General features: G+C 39.4%; 1 protein-coding gene across 1 annotated transcript in view; it reads right to left on the bottom strand.

The window, feature by feature from the left end:
* mad1l1 (mitotic arrest deficient 1 like 1) overlaps positions 1-8,790 on the bottom strand; it is a 64,782-nt gene extending 55,992 nt beyond the window's left edge. The window contains exons 1-9 of the mRNA XM_063882862.1: positions 8,662-8,790; positions 7,186-7,349; positions 6,961-7,101; positions 6,613-6,792; positions 6,401-6,525; positions 6,177-6,258; positions 4,197-4,327; positions 2,919-3,033; positions 2,385-2,446 (exon numbers count right to left, since the gene is read on the bottom strand). Coding sequence (XP_063738932.1) covers positions 2,385-2,446; positions 2,919-3,033; positions 4,197-4,327; positions 6,177-6,258; positions 6,401-6,525; positions 6,613-6,792; positions 6,961-7,101; positions 7,186-7,329 — 980 coding nt within the window. The 5' untranslated portion in view covers positions 7,330-7,349; positions 8,662-8,790. The remainder of the gene's footprint in view (positions 1-2,384; positions 2,447-2,918; positions 3,034-4,196; positions 4,328-6,176; positions 6,259-6,400; positions 6,526-6,612; positions 6,793-6,960; positions 7,102-7,185; positions 7,350-8,661) is intronic.
* Between the last annotated feature and the right edge of the window lie 16,380 nt (positions 8,791-25,170).

Below are 25,170 nucleotides of genomic sequence, written 5' to 3' on the forward strand. Positions count from 1 at the left end.
ACACACATTAGTTAGGTACAGAAACACACACACCAGCAACTGAGTTTCTAACCCATTTCTTTCTTTCCTATTTCCAGAAAACCTTATTTTCATGGTCTGTCGCTTCAATGCAACATATTTTTATGTCAATCTTACATTCGATTGTCAACCACAACACATAAGCAGGCACAAGTCATCAGATTGGGAAACCAGCAACCTGCCAACTGCTGGCAGATCTGGCTGTGAGGCTCGTCTCCCCCACCATGCATTGTTGTTGGCGAGGGTCGTCTTCAGCCCAAAAGTTATTTCCGAGAGGCGAAACAAATGGCTGGTAAGAAATGAAATCCTGAGTTGGAGGAGGCAAACTCCTCATTTACAGCGCCAGTATGTTTACTCATTAACAACTGCTCCACGACATGCTGCTTTCACACCACTAATGACCACCCTGAAACATTTGGTGACAAACTGAGTGCCTAAAAACTAAAAATCTGAAATTTGCATGAGAAATGATTTCCAGACCAGCGAATATTAACAAAACCCAGCCGCCCTCATGACATATTTCATAGTAAGCTCTGATACAATGTGTTTATGTCAATACTTACTTCATCAATGGACTTTTCTATTGAAACGTGTTGATCATTTTTACTCCTATAAGAACCATAATGGCTTAAATCCAGATAAAATGTAATTAATCATCACCAAAATCTGGGTTAAACCTTTGAAACCCACTCGATTTCAAAAAGTTTTAGTGTTCTTTCAGGAATGTATGCTAAGTTAACCTAATTTACACAAAACTAAACTGTAATTTTGAGTTAAAATGGGGTTTCTTTTGAAAACTTTGACTATAGAAAAGAAATCTGGATAGTAAATGTGGTGGATTAGTACAGATGCTATACACGTTGTATGTGTGAAACCATGCATGTTACTGTCCGGCATTAGATGAAACAGCCGCTTATTCCAGCATAAAAACCTTTAGAAACGGGTCAGAAATGACCAACAGGTAGGTCTGCTCTCTCACACAACACATTCAAACCATACACACCTAAATCATTTACATGAATTAACATAATGCATGATGGTATAATGACTGCCTCACAATATGCCACTAACGCACAAACCTGAGTCAATCCTCACTTCCAGTCGGCGCTGATGAAGCGGGTGAAGGAAAGGTGAACAGACTGCTGAATAAAACACTCCATTCGCCTCGACATCACAGGAAAAACAACATCCTGACAATTAAGCCGGTCATTTAGTAAGCGGTAAAACAGCTTGAAGGAGTTTCTAACTGTTGATTTGCAAGCTGCATTAACCTTTACTTTTGATCAGCATGAGGCTCACACACATGGCTGCCCTTTGGAAACTTGTTGTGCAGTGCAGTTTATTTGGGGGGGGGGTTTACTTTCAGCCGAAGCACTTAGGCAGCCAATGACATGGCAGCGTGAACACCTGATTTTTTTTCAGGAGGGTTTCAAATTTTCAACTCAATTTACCCGGGGAGCCTTAGATCTTCAGAAAAATGACTGACAGCCCGCCCACATGACACGTCTATATTTTAAATTGAGATCATACAGGTCCTTTAATAAATATGAATGTGCCTGATGCTCCATGTCCTATATCACATGACATAAGACAATCAGGAAGACGTACACGAGGAAACAATTCATAGACTTCACTCACAGCTGCAGAGAAACAGCCTGGCTAAAGAAATATATACTACAGACGTAAACTAAACATACGTTTGGTACATCGTAATTATTTCATTCTATTTTCCAATGATAATAAGAATGTAGGATTCATAAATGACAAGCCCTCCATTAAGGAGAATCATATCACAGAAGCAAAAGATCAGTCCAATCAATCGCAATGATTTGTTTTGTCCAAATCCTGCAGCCCTATTTCCTGCTCATGTAGACACACTCTCACACACACACTCTAACACACACAAACACAGTACAAAACCCACCAAATATGCTAAGTGCATGTATTGTACTCAACATTCTGTTTGCATCACAGCCTGAGTTAATCAAAGAGAAAATGGTGTGTGTGTGTGTGTGTGTGTGTGTGTGTGTGTGTGTGTGTGTGTGTGTGTGTGTGTGTTGCATATCCTGCACATGCATGCACAGGCAGCAGTGTTTATAATCTGTCGGATGTGCTCCGCCGCTTACAAGGAAACATGCAGTCATTCTCTCATTACCAGTTGTGACTGGATGCAGACACTATGCACACACAGGTATCAAACACACACACACACACCTATAGACACTAGTGGAATCAATCCACAGTGATGAGGCACATTTGATTGGAGAGACCACAGCTCTATCTAGTGGTGCTCATGAGTATCGTGCTCACACACACACACACACACCACACACACGCACACACGCACGTCACACACACACACACACCTTATGTTGAGTCCAGTGGATTGTCCGAGGTTCTCCCAGGCTTTGAGCTTCTCCACTAACCTCTGAGGAGTAAAGACAGAATTGATCAGATGTTTGTCCACTGAAAGGAAGTCAGTTATATTGTTTACAGTGACAGCTGTCAAATGCAGGTTAAAAATAAGATATACCACAGTTTTAAAGACAACAATAAGACTTCTCTGGAAAGTCAATAAATGTTTAAATTAAATATCCTGGATTTAAACCCATAAGGTCTTTAAAATGATGCCAAAGTGCAGCATATAACATAATATTGCATTTGTGAGTACAATATGCATCGTCTGTGTTTTGCTTTTATTGGACTACCAGTGCCTTTATTATAGAGACAGAGGGGTGATGACACACATAAATGGTCCCCAGGCCGGAGTCGACCCCCAGTATATGGGCTGCCACTTATACCAGCAGAGCCATTAGTCAGCTGAGAATATTTTAATTCCATGTTTCGAGTACTTTGATTTGATGCTACAGAGTGAAATGCACATTGCAAAGTTAGTTAACCTCCTTCTCCAGTTCGATATTGACCAGCTCTTCAGTCTTCTTCTCCATCCTCTCCAGCTTCCTCCTCAGCCCCTTCACCTCCTCCTTCAGCAGGCTGCAGTTCTCCCTGCTCTCCCTGCGCAGAACACTCAATATTAACTGTCTGATGTGGGGGAAAAGCATACTTTTGATTCCTGGCTACATTCAAACTCTGATATAAAACCTGACCTGTTTTTTTTCAGTAGTGAGTTCACTGTACCAGAACAAATTGAACTGTATTAAATGTGTCAAACACTATTTCAGCAGCAAATTACTTTTAGAATTGCAGTGAAGAGAAGAGCCAATAGATGTTATCAATAATGACAGATGGGTACCACTTTACAATAAGACTATCGTTACAAAGCTTTTACGAATAGTTAGTAATTCATTTATTAATGAGGTTGTGCACACTTTAGTAATCATTAGTAAGCTTTCATAAGACAAGAGATAAACAGGGCAACTGTGACTGGTTGCTTGCCAAATAGTGAGCCCACATTTATCTGTACTGCTAAGCCTTATATTGGCTACTTAGCTTGAGAGATGCCAAGAAACATCAAGATGGATGGGGGGAGAATCAACTCAGTGAACAACAGATACCAAGGATGCTGTCTGATGAGGAAGACGAAGTAAGCTAGGTCGCCAATATAACGCTTAGTCATCTTGCCAAATAGTGAGCCTGTGTTGATGCATGAAAACTATGTTAGAACTGATTATAAATGGTTCTTAATGATTAATAAAGTGTCTACGCCCTAATTAATAACCCTTTATAAGGGTAGTCTTATTGTAAAGTGGTATGGACAGAGGTTATCAGAGAGAGACACTAAACCCATTATTGTTCCTTTCAATGAACATTTTACAACCCAAAAACCATCTTTAGCAGCTTTTCAGTTCTGTAAGTAACATTATTTTTAATCATTTATCTTGAGATGTAAAACTCATATGCTTTCTGAAATCAGTAAGCTGCCAGTGGGTTGTTTTCATGTACAAGGAAACACACAGAATGCAGTTTTTCTGCACTTCTTGTGGGCAAGGTTAACATTTCCCGTTAGGTATTAACTTTCTCCCACCGCCCTTCCTCTAAAGTCACCCATCACAGAATGCCGAGTGCGGTATGATGACCCAAAGTCACACTGAAATGTCATGAGTTTTGAAGCAAAACATTTCTGCAGTAGGCTGTGGTCTTTAAAGCTGAAGCCGCTCTATTCTTTTGAAAGGTGAGACCTTCTAGAAACGTATTAAAAACTTCAAACACAATTTGACCTGAGAAACACATTATCATCTCGGAGGCGCTTCAAATCCTTCTCCAGGTCTGGAACTTTAGCCACCTCTGACTTCACCGTCTTCACGATGGCGATGTCCTGCTCCTGCAGGGCCAGACGCCGCTCCAACTCCTGCAGGAACAAGGGGAGAGAAATTAACCAAAAGAAATACAAACAGTGCATTAGAGTTTAGTGCTCTGCAAAGCATTCAGAGCTCTGTCCTTTGTTTACTTCTTTCAGGATGAACCTTTTTCAATTAGTATACGCATAAATGTTTATCATGTAAAAAATGTGATAGGGAGAATTAGAAACCAGATGTCTTTGAGGAAAGATGGGAAAAGTCTAGAACACTAAGATGAAGATTTAGCCTTATTATGTCTTTAGGGAAGCATTATTTAAAAACAACAGAGCATGTCCAACCACTCAAATGAAAAGCTAGACCTAGAGTAGACTGACTGACAGTTTCTCATCACGTTTGGCTAACACAAATACATATTATAGCTTATCGCTGTATACAGCATCCTCACATTACCCAGGTTTGTGATGGTCTGCATCGTGTTGGTTTGTCTTTGACTTGTCCTCATCCAGCCACTCGTTCTTGTTCAAACAGAGTTAATAGCTGCGTGTTTGAACGCCGCTGCGTTTACCACTCTGCTGGATTCGGCTCATAAATGAGAGTTGAAAGCTACAAAAAGCGTTGTACGCATTACCAGTGTCAGTTCCTGCTTTCAATTCAGCTTATAAATTATACATGTAGTGTTTATCATTACCATATTTTCGTGAGCACCTTCAGTGCAGCTTTGAATTAGTTACATGGGTATGTTGTGATCTCAATTGGTGCATGGTGGGCAAACTTTTCTACTACCGTATTTTCCGCACTATAGGGCGCACTGGATTATAAGGCGCACTGTCAATGAATGGTCTATTTTCGAAATGTTTTCATATATAAGGCGCACCGGACTATAAGGCGCATTAAGCGAAATGTTGTTACCTCCAGCGTTGTTATGCTCTATACCGTAGTGAAGAGCAGCTGGGTATGTGACACTCTGAGGAAAGAGGAGGGGGAAACAGCGGAGCTGGAGTAATGCTTTTTTATTGTCTTCGCCGACAACGCAGCCAACCTGGCAACAACTTCACTTTCCCAAAACTACTTCTTCCGCACACACACGCCCACCCCGCATGTCGCTCTCCTACACACTCCTTTTCTACATGCCGTAAAACGGATACATATTATATAATTATTAATTATATAACAGAAACAAAACAGTCAGATAAGTCAGTAATAAGTTCAGTTATAACACGTCAAATACGTATCATTGATTCATTAATGTTGAATTCTCTCCCAGCTGCTCTATTCCCATGTTCTACTGCGTGACTGATAGCCTCGAGTTTGAAGTCCGCGTCGTAAGCGTGTCTCTTGACCGGTGCCATTTGGTGCAACTCCGCGAGGCTCCTGACTACGGCAGCCGTAATGCTGCAAGCGGTGCGGCTTTGTAGTTTACCAAAGTCATACTAAAACATTTTGACAGAGCGCCGTGAGAGCTGTGTACCACACAAAATCACTTCGAGGTCAGTAAGCACAACCAGAATTACCGTAATCCATATATAAGGCGCACTGGATTATAAGACACACTGTTGTTTTTTGAGAAAATGTAAGGCTTTTAAGTGCGCCTTATAGTCCGGAAAATACGGTAACTTTTTTTTTCTACTAAAAATTAAATTGAAAAGTGGCCAAAAGTTAAGTCAAATATGTTTGCAATTTAGGATTATGGTTACTTTCAAGATAATTGTCTAAATAATAGGGAAATAGGGAAAAATGTCCACCGCATTTTGTCCAAAATCCATGTATTTTGTTAAATTTAACTTTTGAAGGGATGAAAACTGATTTTTCTGCCATTTTAGCATGCATCAAATAAAATTCTGTAATAATTAACCCCTAGTGGTTTAATTATTGCAGTACTGTCGATCGCGCCTCACATACCTTAATCTTGATCATGTGCTCTAAGCAGGAGGATTGGGCAGCTTGGAGAGTTTGGCAAAGCTGAGAGACTTCCTGATGCTTCCTGATTAAAATACAAAGCACATACAAGTGAGGTCAGCAATTATCTCATGCAGTACATGAAACAAAGCTCTCAGTGTGTGTGTGTGAGTGTGTGTGTGTGTGTGTGTGTGTGTGTGTGTGTGTGTATGTGTGTGTGTGTGTACCTGCGCTGTAGATCTAACTGTTCCTGCAGCTCCTGGTTCTCAAGGGTTTGAGAAGAAATTGTCGAGTCTTGGTTTTGAATCCTCTGCTTCAGCTCTCTGATCTCATCCTTCAAAGAACTGATGGTCTGGGAACAGATTACAGACGTGAGCCGACATAAAATAAGAGACATGACCAGAGTATGAATGCGTTGTGCATGTTTGTGTGAGCGTACCTGATTCGCAGTGTTCAGTCGAGTGTCTCGTTCCTCCAGTTTCCTGTTCAGGCCCTCCATGCTTTTACGGAGAGCTCTGGTTGCCTCCACCTGCTCCGACAGGTTCTTAGCTGCCTCCGTCTCTCTCTCCTCAAACTTTTTTAATCGCCCAAGAAGATCCTGGTTCCGATCCACCTCATGCTTTATCATAAAGGGGTGAGAAACATCTTTACCCAGTGTATTTTTATTACTGCTTTAATTATTACAGACGACTCTTTAAAACTGTGCCATGCAGCATTTAAGTCGTATTTATACGGCATTTTGTAATAACCTTGCTTTATATTGTATTACAATTGGCGCAGTGTGTACCTCCAAGTCTCGCGCGCTATCAGAAGCGACCTTCTCAAGTTCATATCGAGCTCGCTTGTGACTCAGCTCCATCTGCTTCTTCTCCCCGTCCAACTGAAGATAGCGATTCTTGGACTGAGCCCTCTCTGCTGCTTCCAACAACTAAATGGAAAGACAAGTCAGTCAGTGAACAAGGTCGCATGTTAATACCTCCTTCTCACAGCCTACTGTTGATGCCGTGCGTACCTCCATGCTGCGTTTGTACTGACTCTGCAGGTTCCCACTCCCCGCTGAGTTCTCTGACAGCCGCTGTGGAACATCAGTGTGGCTGATGAAGGAATTGAAGGACTTCAAGGTTGTTAACACAGTGGTGTCATCTTCGAAATCCATCTTGAGAGTCTGGTGTTGTACTGCACAAATGGAAGATTCAGAGATAAAAGCAACAGTCAGTAAAGTTAGAAAGCAGTACTAGCAACAGAAGAATATATGGCTTGTTTGTTTTAACCTTAATCTTTTGTGACGTATTTATCAAAAGACTGCTATATTGCACTCAGGAATTCATACAGTTAATTGAAAGAGATGATCAATAAAAAACTGCACTTTAAAATGTAACTACCATTATTTTGTATGTCTTTTAGGTTCAGTTGACATTCAATTTGTTCAATTGATTGTTACAAATAATTCCCTTTAATTAATTGTTTTATTCAACACTTTTTTTTTGTATTTTGCCACTATGAAGAAAGTAGCAGGAACTACTCTTTAGTAATTGTTTAATCATTGCAAGTAATATGGTTTTAGCTACAGCATATGTTCCTTTTTAATAGCAAATAAAACAACAGCTCTCAGAGTCAATAGACCTACTTCATCTCTGTCAGCAGCCAACACACCGTAATATATATACCTAATATGACCTGTGCAACATTTTACAGACTTTCCATTAATATTTAAACATGGCAATGACATACAAGTACAGCCCCTCACATTCAATTAGTGTGTCACACTGTTTATTTTAAGCAATACATTATTATGTATGCAACCTAAAATGTTTAGCATTAAAGATGTGTGTTATTATTACTACTGTACACTTTAACACTCGTACTAATACACGCTATCACATATATTGTAATTGGCTGTTATTTTATGCATACAATTATTCAGGTTCATCAGCTTTAAAAACGTCGAAAGCTAGCAGCTGGCTTCCGTTAAATAAAATACGTCAAAACAAGAAAGATTAGGGGAGTTATTTTGTGTACCTCCATGATTGTATTGTATTTTTATGACTGAATAAGGTCCCCGAGCTTTGTATACGTACGTTACTTCTCCCCCTAGCTTCCTGAGTTTAAATGTTTTATAATTAATATCTGATTTATCAACATCACCTGTCAATAAAGACACATAGTAAAGATAGCAAAAATAGTAATGTGACCAACACAAACAACAACAACAACAACAACAACAATGAGTTATCCAAACTAAGCTAGCAGGTAAAGCTAAAATAACACAGGTTTATTAACACTTAAAGTTTAAGTTGTCCCGGCATTGCTGTGTCTGTTTTTAGTTGTTTAATGTTGTTTATGCTCCTGTGTCACAACATGCTAGGTAGCTACCGTTACAGTGAGTGAAGTTTTCACAGCGATTCAGAAGTTGCTAACATGCTAACACTCTTGAAGGAACCAGTAGCATTTGCGTTATTACGTATGGCTTAGAACCACGTGTCCTTACCTTACAGCTAAGTTGTTTGTGAAGAGAATCGGTCAATCCACAGATAAATTATGTTTTCTCTGCTAGCATGTTAGCTGCACACACTGCAGACTCAGAAATCCCTCCAGTTTATCTAGAATGAGATGTGTGTACTAACGCGAGACTTAATGACGTATCGCGATAGTGTCTCTTTTTCAGTAGGTTCACTGTAAACATTTTTACATCTTGATTTTAACATCGATATATGATCTTAACACAAATGTATATCCTAAATGATTACTAAAATTAATTAAGGTAAAGGTATGTGGGCATTTTAGACAACAGACAGTGAAATGGCAGCCGTTATGACAGCTTTTATGCCATTTTATGAGTAGGCAAAACATTATTTTGCATATAAATCCACATCCATTTGGAGTCAGAAAGAGCAATGAGGAAGACTAATCCTCCTAAATTCTTGTTTTTGACTTATCTTCACCATTTACGTATTATTATTTGTCATTTAGATTGTCTACATTGTATTTTGGGGACGCCTATAACATGTCTGTCTGTCCTGGAAATGGTATTTATTTGCATTGAGTCTTTCCTGAAGTGTTGGTTCAAAAAGACAGGACTGTCTTTTCCTGTACAGAATGTATAAAGCCCCATGAGTGTGATTTTGTGTGTTTAATTGCTTTCAACAACATCCACAACAACACCAACAATTTACAGCTTTAATGGAAAGTCTAAAATGATTCAGAAAATCAAAACAGTGGGAAAATAGTATCCTATTTTCATAGGTTTTATATCAGTCTGGCACCTGTTTGTATGTGGATGTGTGTTACTTCCTTGACGTAACAAAACATGTACTTGCATAGTTTGTCCCACAGAGAGCAGCAGTGCTATATTCATCAGTCCACATTTGCCTCAGCACGATGAGGTATCTGCTCAAAAGCAAGCTGTGATGGGCTCTCCATCATGAAAATGCACATGCTACTCCGTGTGTTTAAGTGTAATAATGTACACGCATAGCAGAATAATCAGGCACTGATGGCATTAAAAATGTCACCTCTGTGGGGAGAATAAAGGGATTCTGATTATGACTCTCATTCTCATTATTTAGCAATGACACTATGTCCACGTGTGGCACTAATGGCAAACAGTATATGGGTTGTTGCTACTGGTAATAACATTTTGGCTTCAATGTTATTGTAATAAGCTTTTAAATCCATGTTTATTCGCATCTTGGTAAACAACAAACTACGAGATAAACACAGCCAGTGTTACAACCCTTGCAACCAACAATGAGTCTTTGATTATTATGCATCCAGTTGTGCTTAAATACTTAATTGCCTCCCAAGGGGAAATTCGTCCTCTGCATTTGACAGCCAGAGCGCTGCCCCGAAGACCAAGCTAGCTCTGTAACAAGTGCTGTGGTCTGAGGCAATGGGCCAGAGTATTCCTGTTATACCTCGCATACATTAATGTCTTGCTGATGATTGAAAGGAACTGCAGGCCCAGCGGATTACTGTAAACATGGCGAGGGAAAGGGCTCGGAAAAGACAAGGCCTCACCTGTAAGATGAATACTAAATAGTGTTGCAAACAGAGAGAAAACACAGAGTACACAGAAGTCATTTAGTAGTCACGCCACCACGGTTGTGACAACTGGAAGAATTGTAGATGCTGGGAGGCTTTAGATGAGGGGCTAATTTAAAACAGTTTGAAGCAACAGTAGGAGCTTTATATAAATGAAGAGTTCCCAGTGGACAACAGCAGCTCAATACTGTATGTCAGAGTCAACGGCCTTCCTCACAAATAACCCCAAATAAAAGCTAGAGGGAGCCACAGAGGACTCTTTCTTTAAAGGTCGGGGGATATCTCAAACGGAGGGATGATGGCGATAAAGTCATTCGACTTAAAAGGTTAGACAGAAGACGTGTCCTCTTGAAAATGACACCTGCGGAGGGAAAGGGCTCTGTAGGGACCAAGGCCTCACCTGTAAGACGAACACTAAATAGTGTTGCAACCAGACAGAAAACACAGAGTACACAGAAGTAATTTGGTATTGACACCAACATGGTTGTGACAACTGGAAGAAGACAATGGGAGGCATTAGAGGAGGGGCTTATTTAAAACAGTGCAGCAAATAGGAGCTTTAAATAGTCAAATTAATTGAAGGCAGAAAGGTCAAGAGGTCACAGCCAAAGCCCTATCTCATCAGTATTTCTAAAACACAAGAGCTGGACAACCCAAACGGAAAGCTAGGGGGAGCACTTTCTTTAAAGGTTATCGGATATCTCAAACAGAGGGATGGTGGAGGGGTGTTCATTCGACTTAAAAGGTTAGACAGAAGACGTGTCCTCTTCAAAATGACAACTGGGGAGGGAAAGGGCTCTGTAAGGACCAAGGCCTCACCTGTAAAATGAATACTAAATAGTGTCGCAACCAGAGAGAAAACACAGAGGACAGAGAAGTCATTCAGTAGTCTCGCCACTACGGTTGTGACAACTGCAAGAACTGTAGACACTGGGATGCTTTAGAAGAGGGGCTTATTTAAAACAGTGCAGCAAATAGTCAAATTAAGTAAGGGCTGCAGGTCCAGAGTTCACAGGTCAAAGTCCTTTCTCACCAATATATCTAAAACACAAGAGCTGGAAAACCCAAACAGAAAACTAGGGTGAGCACTTTCTTTAAAGGATGGGGAAGATCTCAAAAGGAGGGAGGAAAGAGGGGTGTGAATTTGTCTGAAAAGGTCAGAAAGAAGACGTGTCCTCTTCACAGTGACATAAGGGCTCCTGTTCTCTCTGTCTCTTTCTTTCTCATCTTTTCACCCCCAAGAGTATCCGTTTTGGTCAGCTGTCCTTACAACCCCTGCCCCTCCCCCGCCTCTCATGTCTTCTTTTCATGGACTCCATATCTCCGTCACTTAGTGGCTAAAACATTTTTTTTTTGCCTGCTGTCTTTCCTTATCTGTCACAGTCTGTCGCTCTGCCTCTCTCTGGTATTGTGTCGTCCTCCTTTCCGCCTCCACCTGTCCTCGCCCTCCTGAGGTAGGCCTCAATACAGCCATATCTCCAAGATGACGTAGATACTGTAGCCTACATTTAAATAAAAAAAAAACACATATTCAGATGCTCATACACATCAACACACACACACACACACACACACACACACACACACACACACACACACACACACACACACACACACACACACACACACACACACACACACAACATTAGGGCTAAATCAGCAGAAGTGCCTGCAGATGTGCCCTTCATTGCCATCTGTTGTGAATAAAAGTAAATGTGAAAGCAACTCACAAAAAGTCATCTGATATTCTGTGGCTTTTCCGCTCACAGCATGTAAACATCAACACAAACATCAACACTGCAGTGGCATGTAAATTGTACAGGGTTTTGGCAGCTGACATATTATCAATATAAATCCATATTATTTCAGGGTTGTTTATTTTCTTACCTTGGCTTTTTGTTAGCAAAGTCAATTTTTCTAGCTCATCAATTAACTTCAGAATGGTAAATTCAATTAACCTTAAAGCAACGTGTGGGATAACGTGTTATCTGAGAGGTTTAAGTAACAAAATCAAACACAATTACAGCTTCTCTTTAATTGCTAAGACACACTTGTGAGGCTTGGGTCCACTTGATTTTCATCATCACCTTCTAAGCACAGCAGAATTCTTCTCTTGCAAATTCACACATTTCTCATAACAGTTCTCATAGAGACATAAAACTAAAGTGTTAAATGTGTGTTAAACTAAATGGAAATATCTACTAACAAAACTAAAAAATGAATCTCCATGTAATATACCTGTGGGAAACAACTCTTCAATCCATCCTTCTCAATCCAGTTCAAGATGTGTGATTATTTCTGAGCTTGATCAAATTCCTTAAGGGTAAATGATGGAAAAAGCTCAAACTCAAATCAATACCATAACACATGTCTGAATGTTTATAGTCTACAGTAGTAATGATACATATTATTTTTATAGCACACTTTAAAAATAACGTCATCTCAAGGTGCTTCATAATTCAATGATATTAGTTAGAGTTAAAATTATCCATGAAACGTTTTTAAAATAAAAAGCGGGACGTACAAAACTAGGGAGCTTAGTGTAAAAACAGATCAAACATCGTACTAAAGTAAACTAGGACATGCAAAGATGTGTCTTAAGGCTTCTCTTAAAAAACCGAGAGTGATGCAGAGGTCCTGATATTCTCTGGGAGATAATTCCAGAGATGTGGACCCAGGGAGGAGGAAGCACAGTCTCCCATGCTGGCCAGTTCTGTCCGTGGAACAGCAAGGAGACTGGAGCTGCCAGACCTGAGGGTGCGAGAAGTTTTAGATTGTTGTTCGGTAAGCAGTTCCCCGAGGTATAAGTGGGGCCAGTGTGGTTGATGGCTTTGTAGAGCATAATGAGCACTCTGTGGGTGATTGGTTACAGGGAGCCAGTGGAGTGAGTGAAGGATGGGGGTGATGTACAGGAGGTTCTTTCTGTATGTGTTATTCAAAGGACTGGACAGAACTGCATACAATAAATCAAATGAATAAAAAACTGTTCTTGCAAAATTTCGAAGTGCATCTCTTTTGTTATCTCTTTTAAAATACTGGAATGAATACAGTACATGCTGTGACATGTTTGCTTGCAGTATTTGGCACATACTATGAAAAGGATCAACAAATGGCATCGACAAAACACACATTTTAAGGTTAAACAGATGATATTTAAGTTGTGTTGTTTGATTGAGATATGGTTTGCTTTTGTTGTATGTTTTGTTAATGAGTGGAAGAGCATTTTTGTCCCCCATGCTTTTGTGCTTTGAGTTGTTTTGAAATGCGTCTTCCTAATGGGCAAATGTCAAGGACATAGGAAACAAAGTTTTTAAAATTTATTTTCATTGCTTCGCTACATTTGAGTTTTATTAACTTAACTCCTTTTCATTTCTTGTTGTTGATAACACCTGGGCTTCACCTTTGAAATTATTGTTTGTGTTTTTGAATCACGAAATCCTTGTGATGCAGAAGTACTCGTTAAGGGAGCTGCTGTGTGAGGGCCTGAGATGGAAATTAAGTCAAATCATGTTTCTATCGCAGTAGACAGAACAAGAGGTCACTGTATGGTCAAGCAATGTGAGGCGTCAGTAACTATTGAAATTGTAAATCAGTAAGTGGAAGAGAGAGGAGGGAAATGGCCAAATAGGTGTGAAAAGAAAAATGGATGTGAAGGGAGCAGAAGGTCAGGAAAGAGAAATGGGAATAGCACTCCTGATGGGTCCATAAAGAGGAAGGTCGGGATGGAAGGAAAATAAGGAAGGCAGAAATGGGAAGAAGAAAAGGCGGAAATTGCAGAAAAAGCACAAGGTAGGACAGAAAACAATGTTAGGGATCAAATGAGGCAAAGGTTAAAGAGAGGAATCAATAAAGTAGTTTTTTTTTCATTCTTCTAATGAGAAGGACAGAGTCAATAGCTGATTCAGTCTCCCTGTTCTCGAGCCCGAGGCAATACTTCAACAATATTAGTTTATGTGTGACGTGCATGCTCATACACACACACACACACACACACACACACACACACACACACACACACACACACACACACACACACACACACACACACACACACACACACACACACACACACAGCAAGAGGGAAGCAATGATGCATAACGGAACCACAATCAGAGAAGGAATTAAAAATAAATCGCAATTATTAATGATCAGAATGAGGAGTGCAGTGAAGCAGTCAACACATGGAGGGAAAATGTCTGTCAGATGATTTTCTGACTTTTTCCACTCTGGGATTTTAAAACACATGTTGTGTCCGCGGGGCATCCCCCCCCCCCACCCCCCCCCCCCCCAGAGAACAGCAATATTGTCACTCCAGAACTCATCACAAAAATATGTTATCCCCCAGCACCTGCCCTAAATATACAAGTGGTGCGCAGTTGTTTTAATAGAGTAAACAAATATGGATGTGAATGTATGTAATCTGCATTATATATCCATGAATTCATCTCTTTTTAGATCAATAGTCTTCCCAACAGCAATCCATTGGGACTCAATTGGTGTGTTATGAAAATCTAATGTGAGTGTGTGTTGATTCGTTGTGTGAGAGTGTGTCTTGCCATCGGCTGGAATTCAACCAAATCGCACAGATGGGTTTTCTCCTTGGAGTGGCTTGATTGACACACAATAAGAAGAAGAAGCATCACGACATGGAGGATAAGAATATGAAAGGGTGTGAGGGTGGTATTAAAAAGGAGGGGGGGAAAGGGAGAAGGGGGATAAGGGTAGAAGAGATAGGAAATGGCAGGGGTTTTTGAAGAGAAGGGATGCAGAATAGGAGCAAGCTGTGGGAAAACAGCTGTAACCAAGAGTCTGATACGCAGATACAATTATTTATTCCATATGGTGTGATGTGTGTTGTGTATGCAGTGTGCGGATACATGCGGTCCCACTCATATTGGATTTAAAATGCTGATATGAATGCCAATATCTACAGTCAATAATGGATGACCGTGCTATCAATAGGTCAACAAAAATAAATAGGGTTAGCAGTCTTAATGGGGTAGTGATCCAATTCACCTATGGTTACTTAGAACTGTGTTTACCTTTTTATTGAGCAAGAAATAGTTTATTTTGTATTTGATCTACTGTGAAATGTCTCCATGCTTTAATGTTCGAAAAGCTCTTTATTTTTCTCATATTTTTCACCCTCTGTCTGAGCCCAGTCTGCTCAGATTGGAAATCTGACCGGCTCTGTTGTGATTAGTCAACCTCTTAGAGATGTCCCGCACCTATCACGTACACTGTGTGGGAGCGCTCACCAATAGAAGCACAAGTGTTACGTAGTGATGTCACTGAAGTAAATGATGCCTTTCAAGCAGGGGGGGGGAGTGTGTGGGAGAGAAACTTAGGAATGTTAGCCTTAGCAGACCATTTACATGCATCAAAACCTATATAACTCACTACTCAAACCCCAGAAAGCATTAAAGGGCCTCTTAAATAATGCATTAGTTTGACTGCTGTAAATACATGTAAGAAACACATGTTTTCAGTCTCTCATCGGCAGCAGCTGGTTGATGGTTTTCCCATATGATAGAGATCAATATTGTATGATTTATATCATGTTTAATATTCTCCTCAATCTTCAGTGTGTTAATACTGAAGCAGTATGAATCGAGGGTGCTTTACTTATGAGAGTGAACATCTGAATTCAAATTATTGAAAAGTGAAGCACACATTATAGATGCCATGTTGCAATCAAGTATGCAAACATATTTAATCATAACAGCGTGTTTACTGTCTGCAGGATGCTGATTATCTGAGGTTATCATTTCTAAATTGCTGTATTGCTGCATACTTTAAGTTTTTGCATACGTTAAGTTGTGATACATCTCCCCACTGACAACAATACGTCTTTTTAGTTTGGATCAGACTGACAGATCCTGCTTTAAAACACCACTCGTATATACGACTTAAGGGTTTGTCTGGTGTCATTTCCAGGGGATGAGCTTAATATATGTACACATATACAGCACAGGAGCAGATCATTGTGTATTCATGACTTTTACTTTAGCCAGGATATTATTTTGTTGTTTTCTTCCTTGTAGTATCACAGGAATACCTAGTTACTGGCTGGTGGTACTGTATGTTTGTTCATGCAGTGTTGATGCTGATGGAGGTTTCACATACAAACTTATCGCTTATCTGCAACAGTGGAGCTAGCAGCATTTTCAGTCGCTGCTTCTGGAGACAATCCTGGATTATCTTTAACATTCAGCTGTTATGAAAACCAGTCATATACTGGACGAGCACACAGACTGATAGTTCAGGATTACCATATTGGTGGGTGAGACCACAATGAGGCATTTTAGAAGCATTTTACAGCAAGATATAAAACATCGATACACCATATGTGCCCCTCTCCTCCCTTTTTGATCACATTCTTCTCATCTTGCAGCGCATAGCTTTCCATACTTACCTTTATAGTCACTTTTCTTGGATTTTACACCCGTCTTATTTTTACTTTCTTTTTATGTGTATCAGCTTGCTTTTTTAATGGCCTTTTAAAGTCTTTCTGCTTCACTATATGTTTACATGCTTTTATTGTTTTTTGTCAGAATCAGAAATATGTTTTTTGCCAAATAGGTTGACACATACGAGGAATTCCCAATAAGTTATGAGGAAATTGGCTGGCTGCTGCTCATCCAAAGAAGAAGTGAATTGTCTTCAGGGCTTCCTCGTGGCTGAGGTTGAAATCAGTCGGAATCGAGATGAAGACCAGAGGTTCCTGAAGTATCAAATCATCGCAGATCAACGCTTGGTACCTCAGTTCAGCGCTCAAACAGCAGAGATTCAGCATCAGGGAACAAGTTGTGCCATCTGTGAATAATTAGCACGTTTTTACCAGTGATTTGTTTAAATGCCTCTTTCTAGAACATCAGTTGTAATCCTGTTTACCTTATGCTGAGTTTGCTTTGTTTTCTTGTTTTTATTATTCAGTAAAGAGTTTTTAGTATGAGTTTCTGCAGGAAAACAAGATTTTCTTTAAAAAGAAGAGATCTGCAATGCTTGATTTTAATGATCGATTTTAAGAGGAAATTCAAAAGTATTTTTATAACTATGATTAAACTTAGAGACATTTTTACAAGGAATTTAAATTATGAAATAGTTAATAAAAAAAGGTCATATGTGCAATTGAAGAGCTGTGCAGTTTTAAATCACTTTAAATTGCCGTTTTGAAATTTGCTTTATTAGTAAACTCACCTCACTCACACAAGGGAGATGGCTGTACTGCTCCAGCCATCTCCCTTGTGTGTGTTTGTTTCTCCACCCCATCCTTGCTCCTCTCCCTGTATTTGTTGGTTTTTGTGTGGATGTGGCTGTTCCTCCTGGTTCCCAGTTCAACCTCCACTCTCCTGCTGCAATCAGTTCTGCACTCTCCCAGACACCTGCTTCCCATCAAGCCATCAGCTACGGCATATCAACCCCGGCTTCCCAACCATTCTCTGCCAGATCAACCACAGTGGTATTAACGCAGAGGCATCAAAAGCAGCTAATGGTTATTTTCCGTACCTTGATTAGCGTCTAACTTGTGTTATCTTGTGCTCCAGGACCATTGTCAACCTGCTGTCTACCCGTCACCAGCTGCCACGTCCTCGTCACTCCATCTGGATCTCGACTCCCACACACCTTACCAACTGAATAAACTTGGTTAACTCACTCTGCCGTGTCCTGCGCTTGGGTCTACTCATTGATCGTAACATCCTTACAATGCCCTCAATCAAACACTGATGCACTTACTGTAAATCACAGACTTGGGAGGACTATCCTTTGTGATCAATGAAGCCTTAAAAATGGCTTCCTCACTTCTATGTGATCTGTGTGACACTTTCTAGAAAATGACTCCTTCCACCATAGCTTCGGTGGGACTACGTGGGTGCAAGTCAAATGGAGATGGAGGCTGACATTTTTTTGAATCTCACAGCAGGAAAGAGGAGAGGGAAAATATTGGAAGGACCAACTTCTAGGTTAAGATTCATGTCCTCTGTCCTATTGATTTTTCTCCATCTTCCTCCTCCTCCGGCCTGCCTCTGTGATGAAATGTCACATGTTGGTGAGCACAGCTTTACTCTTATGTATCCGACAGCTGCTGTGGTCACACTTTTTAACAGAGGCAATGAAAAAAGCCTTAATGAATGGCTAATGATGCCACTGGTTCACAGAACATCTCTTAGTGAATGCACATTACTGTAAAACACAAGGATCCAGCAGCTGTTTCCACAATTTGTTTCAAATCTAATCAATATGTGGTTGACTGATTTTGTCAGTACAAGAAGAAAATAGTACAAATAAAACAAAGAAAGAAGAGTAAATTAAAGAGCGTTATTATTCTTCCATCGACGTCAATATTGTTTTCTTTATGATCAGTACTCTCTCTGTGATGATATACAGACAGCAGGGTGGTTAATCCATCAATTAACCCTCAGCTAAGTAATTTATGGTTTAACAAAAGCAAAATCCATCTTCCTACTTACATTTAGTGTCCCCGGGGAAGGCAATTAATCTCTGTTTTGAATGAGGCCAGGGGGAAAGGGAAGAGGTGAAGTTTAGAAGATATAAATGAATTCTTATGTGTTGTGTTAAAAATGAAAATCAGTTTCATCCTTTAAGCCCTTTTCACATAAATATGTCAAATACACACTTGAGTCTTCTGAAATCCTTTTACTGTGAAAATAAAACATGTTCACCTGCTTGAACTTACCCATCCAACACACTCTGAGCAACATGAGTGCTCATTTGGATTTTTGTTTCCAGATTCAGAAATAACTCCAGCTTCTGAATAAAATATCTGGCTTTTTTTCTGGTAAATGCTCCAGGTCTTTACATTTGATCATTTATGAAAATACTTTGCTTTACACTGTTCCAAGACTATGTATATTAGTAATAAGTAAACTAAAAACTTGAGTAGCATTGAAGTAAATGAAACAATCTTGCTCTGGAAACCAACCATTAATCTAATCGGTTTTGCTTTGGGTTTGTTTTTACTCGGTCTCGGGCAAAGAAGGCTTATGATTTTATTTCTTGACAGGTCACGACCATAACTGCAAAGATATCACCAAATTGCTTCTGCATTTTTTACCATAATTACTGTGATGCGTGCTTCAAAGAAAACAAAGGTCAATTACCTCATATTAAATTCACCTTTGCATGCATTTTGATTGTTTGATCAACACATTTATTATGGTACAGTTACACACACACGTTTTCTGTGGCTGTGTTTGAGATTCACATTGTGTCGCAGGTGTGTTTTGCAGCCTGGACTCAAACTGTTCTTATCTTAGTCACCACTGAAAGTCTCAGTACAATCTGTTCTTAAAAAAAAAGACTATTATCGAGCTCCTGTAAATGTGTGTGTGTGTGCGTGCGTGTGTTGCTTTACTCCTGAGTAATGTACCACTTTTACCACCCAGCAGTGTGTTCATTTATCATCAGCCCACTCAACCACGGGAGAGTGTGGAGCGATTCAGTGGAAGACTCTCTTCGAGGATTGTCAATTTTTATGTGCACAAACTTTAACAGTTCCCAAAAGTAACCTGGTGTACTCACAGAGTTTCCTCCAGATTTACATGAGGGATTTTGTGGATGACCAAGAATCTGGGGATACAACACGTCTTGTGATACAAGGGTTTACGATGCCATATCTTACGATACTGTGACCATTGCTTTTAACTGTCCTTGTATACAACACACCCCCCCATTTGTATAAAATATGAATATTTCTATGTATTCAGAACACTGGGATATGCATTTGCAGTCCATGTTACATCCAACATCATAACATTACATTCTGTGCAATCTCAGCGGATAATTTAACATCTGCTTGTCAGTAAGAACATCTGAGACGGTGCCTGAAGGATTCTTTAGGGAAACAAACAAAGTAAAAATGTACACAGACAGGGTTACATACACAGTATCACAAAACATAATATCACATACTATACTCTAGTGTATCCATATGTTCATACATCCCTAGTTCTCAGTAAAGTATAAATGCCTTGTGCCTTATATATTCATGCTTTAAATACTTTCCCCTGTACAAATAAGTACACATAATATAGTTTGGTTCAAACATCAACCCCAGATCTATTAAAGTGTGACAGCAAAAGTAAGAACACATCATCTAAAAATACTTTGTTGATGTTTATTGTCGAATGTATTTATAATTCATCAGTTTAAGTGCATTTCACGTTCTATTCTCCACCTCCAGTGTCATGAATGTACACAGAGCAGTCACGCCTGTTGACAAAAAATTATCACATATCAGTGAATCACAATATGACTGCACATTATGGATGACAATGGCCTGCTGCTACCCATTAAGGTGCAATTTGTGATGCTTTTTGCTTCACTGTTTTCTCATTAGGCGATACACTGGAAAAATATAAAGTCAATCTGAGTCAAAAGCAAAACAAATTATAGACGCTGTGCAGCACTGGGGAGGACAAAGATAAAAATAGAAAGAGGGGGAAGACAAATGAAATGTACAGTTGGGTCGATACTCCGAACTTTCTGAAGCAAAATGGTTCAAACTTCTTAAATCTTTGTAATCGTTCAGTCGAATCCACACAGCACACGCCTGAGTAATATTTAGCTTGTCTTCATTCTGCATAAGTCAAGGCTAAAGCTCAGAAACGCAGAAAACAATGAGCGAGTACAGATTTTATTCAGCTACCTGTCAGGTGAAAAATGGCTTCACACAATGACTCCGGCCATCCTCAAGGGTGTATGTAAATGCAGATTTTAAAATAGTGTCAAACAGTCATTCATCAAAACAGCTTGAATGCATTAATGTTCTTTATAGACTAGAAATATATTCCTTTTATTTCTTTTTTACAAAGACAGATTGCTTCTTCAGAGGGAAACTGAAGTGTAAAGATGCTCCACATTGACTGCAATAGTTTACATGAGGATAGAATTTAAAATATTGTCAAAGATAAGAAAGCATTTTGAAATCTATCAGACATTTTGTATGTTTTTAAAGGGGCCCTGTTATGCTTTTTGGGGATTTCCCGTTTACTGTAGTGTGTTATATCAGAATCAGAAACAGGTTTATTGCCAAGTAGGTTAACAATTTGTCCTGGTGTTATGGTGCATACATACATATACATACATACAAATAAAACCAAAAACTAGAGCCGTCATAAAAAACTATTTTAAGATAACTATAATAATGTTGAAAATATTGTATTATAATGAAAAACAAGATATTATATACATTCTGTATACATATAGGTTGTGTGCATGTAAACGGTCTGCAAACGCTTAAATCCCAACGTTCACTCCAGAGGGAGTTTCTCTCCTTTCTTAACTTCTGTACCATAGTGTATCACTCACGGCTTCTACTGGCTAGTGCATTGTACGTGATAGGCTAAGGGGCTGGACATCTCAACAGAGCCAGCCAGCTAACCAATCAGAGCAGACTGGGCTCTGGTTTCAGACAGAGGGTGAAAAGAGGCCGTATGAGACTGCTAACCCGACAGAGTTGTGTTAACCTGTTGATAGCGACGTCATCCAATATTGACTGTAGATATTGGCATTCATATCAGCATTCCAAATCCAATATGAGGGGGACGGCATGTATCCGCAGGCTGCATACACAACACACATCACACCATATGGAATAAATAATTGTATCTGCGTATCCTGAGAAAAATAAAAAGCAGCAGGTATGACTGTAATTATTTTGTGATAGCTGTAAATTAGAGGCTTGCTGTAGTTCCACCGTCAGGACAGGATTAGGCCACAATGCCAGTTAAGGATGTTTTGCATAGGCCGTGACCGGTGTACAATTTATTGTTTATTTCATGCATGGGAAGGCACATTTATTGGTAGGAAGTGTAATAATATTATTTGCAAATAAATGAGAGAAGAGAGCAGCAGAGCTTCCTAACCCCATCAGCATTAGATGGATAGCAGTTGCTCAGGTCGTATGTCTATAAATACCACAAGATGTCACAATATGATATTTTCGGACCACCATTTTTTATTATTTGCTTCTTAATTCGAAGCTCATATTTTTATGATATTGCTATGTTTATAGTGTATATTTATAAGATGGTTAACACAAAGTATTAATTTGTTGCTTCCTACTATATCCTACCCTGTCTTTGAGGATGAAGGAGACGGAGAGGAAAAAAGATCAGAGAAACATAAAAAAGCCTAGTGTGATAGATCGACCTATCTCACATAAAAGGCCTCTAACATTAGCAGAGGGGTGGGTGTGTGTGTGTGTGTGTGTGTGTGTGTGTGTTTGTGTGTGTGTAAAGGGGAGAGAGAAGTTTATGATTCCTGTCTAAATGTGAATTTGTATCTCTCGCAAATGTCTCCCTTAAAACGTTGGGACAGTTTTCTTTTTTCTTTCATCAGTGTTTATTCCCTTTTGATTATTCTCTCATGATATCAGACACGCAGTTAATCACACACAGATCCAAATCCAGCTTCTGTTCACTCTGGCCGAAAGGTCCAGCTCATCATTTCCTCTCTGATTATTTCCAGCAGGCTTTTGATGTCCGTCCTCCATGGACCTGTCAGCAGTTCACTTCAAACACTGAATACTCTCAGGGAGCTGGTCAAACAAAGATAGGTGCTGACAGGCAATAACCTTTGACATATTATATATATAAAGTATTCTGTGTGTCTTTTCAAGCTGTGCACCCATCCAGAATGAAAGAGTCATTAGAGCTAATCGATCTGGTACTGGCTGAGAGACCCAAGAGTATAACACTATCCATTAGGATTCACACGTGTGTCTATGGTTGCAATGGTGGAAGGAACCATTTGTTTAAAGAGGCCCTATTATGGATTATGGGGCTGTCCCTCTCCTGCAGTGTGTTACTAAGTTGTTTGTGCATGTAAATGGTCTGCAAAGGCTAAAATCCCTCTCATACACACACCCCCGCCCCCCACCTGAAACGCCTCCATTTTACTCCTTTGTTTACTTCTGTAACACAGCGACATCACTTTGTTACACTCGCGCCCATATTAGCGCTCCAACACATTGTACGAGCTAAGGGGCGGGACATCTCTAACCGGTTGACCAATCTCAACAGAGCTGGCCAGCTAACCAATCAGCACAGGCAGTATGAGAACAATAAAGAGCTTTTTGAACATTAAAGTATGGAGACATGTCCCAGTAGAGTAGCCTTACAAAGTACAAAGTACTACAGGGCTTATATTATACACTTTTACTGAGAAAAATAGTCAGAATAAGCAGCTAAAATACGGTTAACAAGATATATTTTAAGTCCATAGATTATCATATATTGTTAGAGATTAAACTACCAAACAGTTCAGAAAATGGCCTCCTTTAAAACATTAGATATTTTAATACTATATTGTTCATCATTAATGAATGGTGGTGAAATAATTACTTAAAACCAGTGATATTTAGAAGATGTTAATATTTAAAGAGGTAATCATTTAATTCTAAGCCAATAATGGGAGCCTATAAACCCAAAACTGACATCCAGTTATAAAGTTGATCTAAAAAAAGTTTAGGCAAACAGTTTATTTGTATTTACACATTCATTTTAGGTTGTGTTTATGGAAACTATAACCTATCTCTAACCTAGAAATAGTTTTATATGAATCCTTTTAATCCTCCAATATCTTCTTTCCAACATTATTCATTTTTATTAATATTGGGAAGGTAGTGTGCAGAGCTTATTTTGCAAGAAAATGGCTGCCATAAAGTTGAGAAACAAAACCAAAACAAGAAGCTGAAGGCACTAAACCCTCTGTTTCTCTGTGGGAACTGCAGGGTTAGATAATAATGTTGTCATTAAGAGCATCGTTCATTCATCACACAAATACATCTGATCCGTTGTTAAGTGTTTTTACAGTGTGTTACTTATATTTTTATTATTACTCCACTTCCACATTATGTTAGTGCTAATTAGTCATTGTGTGCCATTATACAGACTCTTGGCCCACATAGAGTAATATGGATGTGAAAGCAACAATGAGCCATGCTATTATGTGATGCATTCAATAGGCAGACTGAAAGGTCATGGGGAGCATTGAAACAGACAACAGAGGCATGTATTTTAATTAATGCAGCAAAGCCACTAGCTCTCATAACTATTGCCTGATTCATTTAGCCACATTCAAAACCCATTTCCAACATAACTGAGGCATGTTGTCATGGGAGGATGACAAGAAATATGTATTTTATGTCCTTATTAACAGTGTTATTTTCCTCTCTGAGCTGCCATCTGTACTTTTATTGCAAATACTTCCTTGTCTGTCAGTGACTCGTGAAAATAACAGAAGGTTTGTGTCGCAGTCGGGATTAATAGGCGGTGCAGGCCTACACTGCTGCCTGTCAATCTGCTGTTTTTGTAATTGTTGTTGTTTTTATTCTAGCTGTGCTGTAAAATGATGCTAGCCGTTAGCAAGTCAGTGTACACACAAGCAGAGGAGTCACGCATTCTAGCTACACTCACAGAAATAAATAAATATTGTGAGGGAGGGTCGAACGAATCAACATTTTTTTTAGCAGGTGTAAAAGTCAAGGTAAAAATTGAGTGCAGATAATGAAAGATGTTTGGGTTATTCCTCAGAGTTGAAGTAAAATCAAACAGGAGAATAGGCTTTACTTTTTTACCATCAGAGGTGGAAGAAGTACTCAGATCTTGTACTTGAGTAAAAGTAGAAGTACCAGAGCGTAGGAATACTGTAGAAGTAAAAGTCCTGCATCCAAACGGTACTCGAGTAAAAGGACACAAGCATTAGCATCAAGCACAAGTTACCTCTGAATAGTAGTGGTGTAGAAGTACAAAGTAGCATAAATTGGAAGTATCTCAAAGTTGTTCTCATGAGTAAATGTGCTTAGTTACTTCCCACCTCTGGTTTCCCACTACGGTTTTCTCCACTATCTCATATATCTGAGAGCTGGACATTGATGACATCACCACTGATAATATTGACCCTGTTTACCCCTTGGTGGCGCTGCCCTTGT

The sequence above is a fragment of the Eleginops maclovinus genome, chromosome 5 (genome assembly GCF_036324505.1).
Source record: "Eleginops maclovinus isolate JMC-PN-2008 ecotype Puerto Natales chromosome 5, JC_Emac_rtc_rv5, whole genome shotgun sequence".
NCBI classification, from domain to species: Eukaryota; Metazoa; Chordata; class Actinopteri; order Perciformes; family Eleginopidae; genus Eleginops; species Eleginops maclovinus.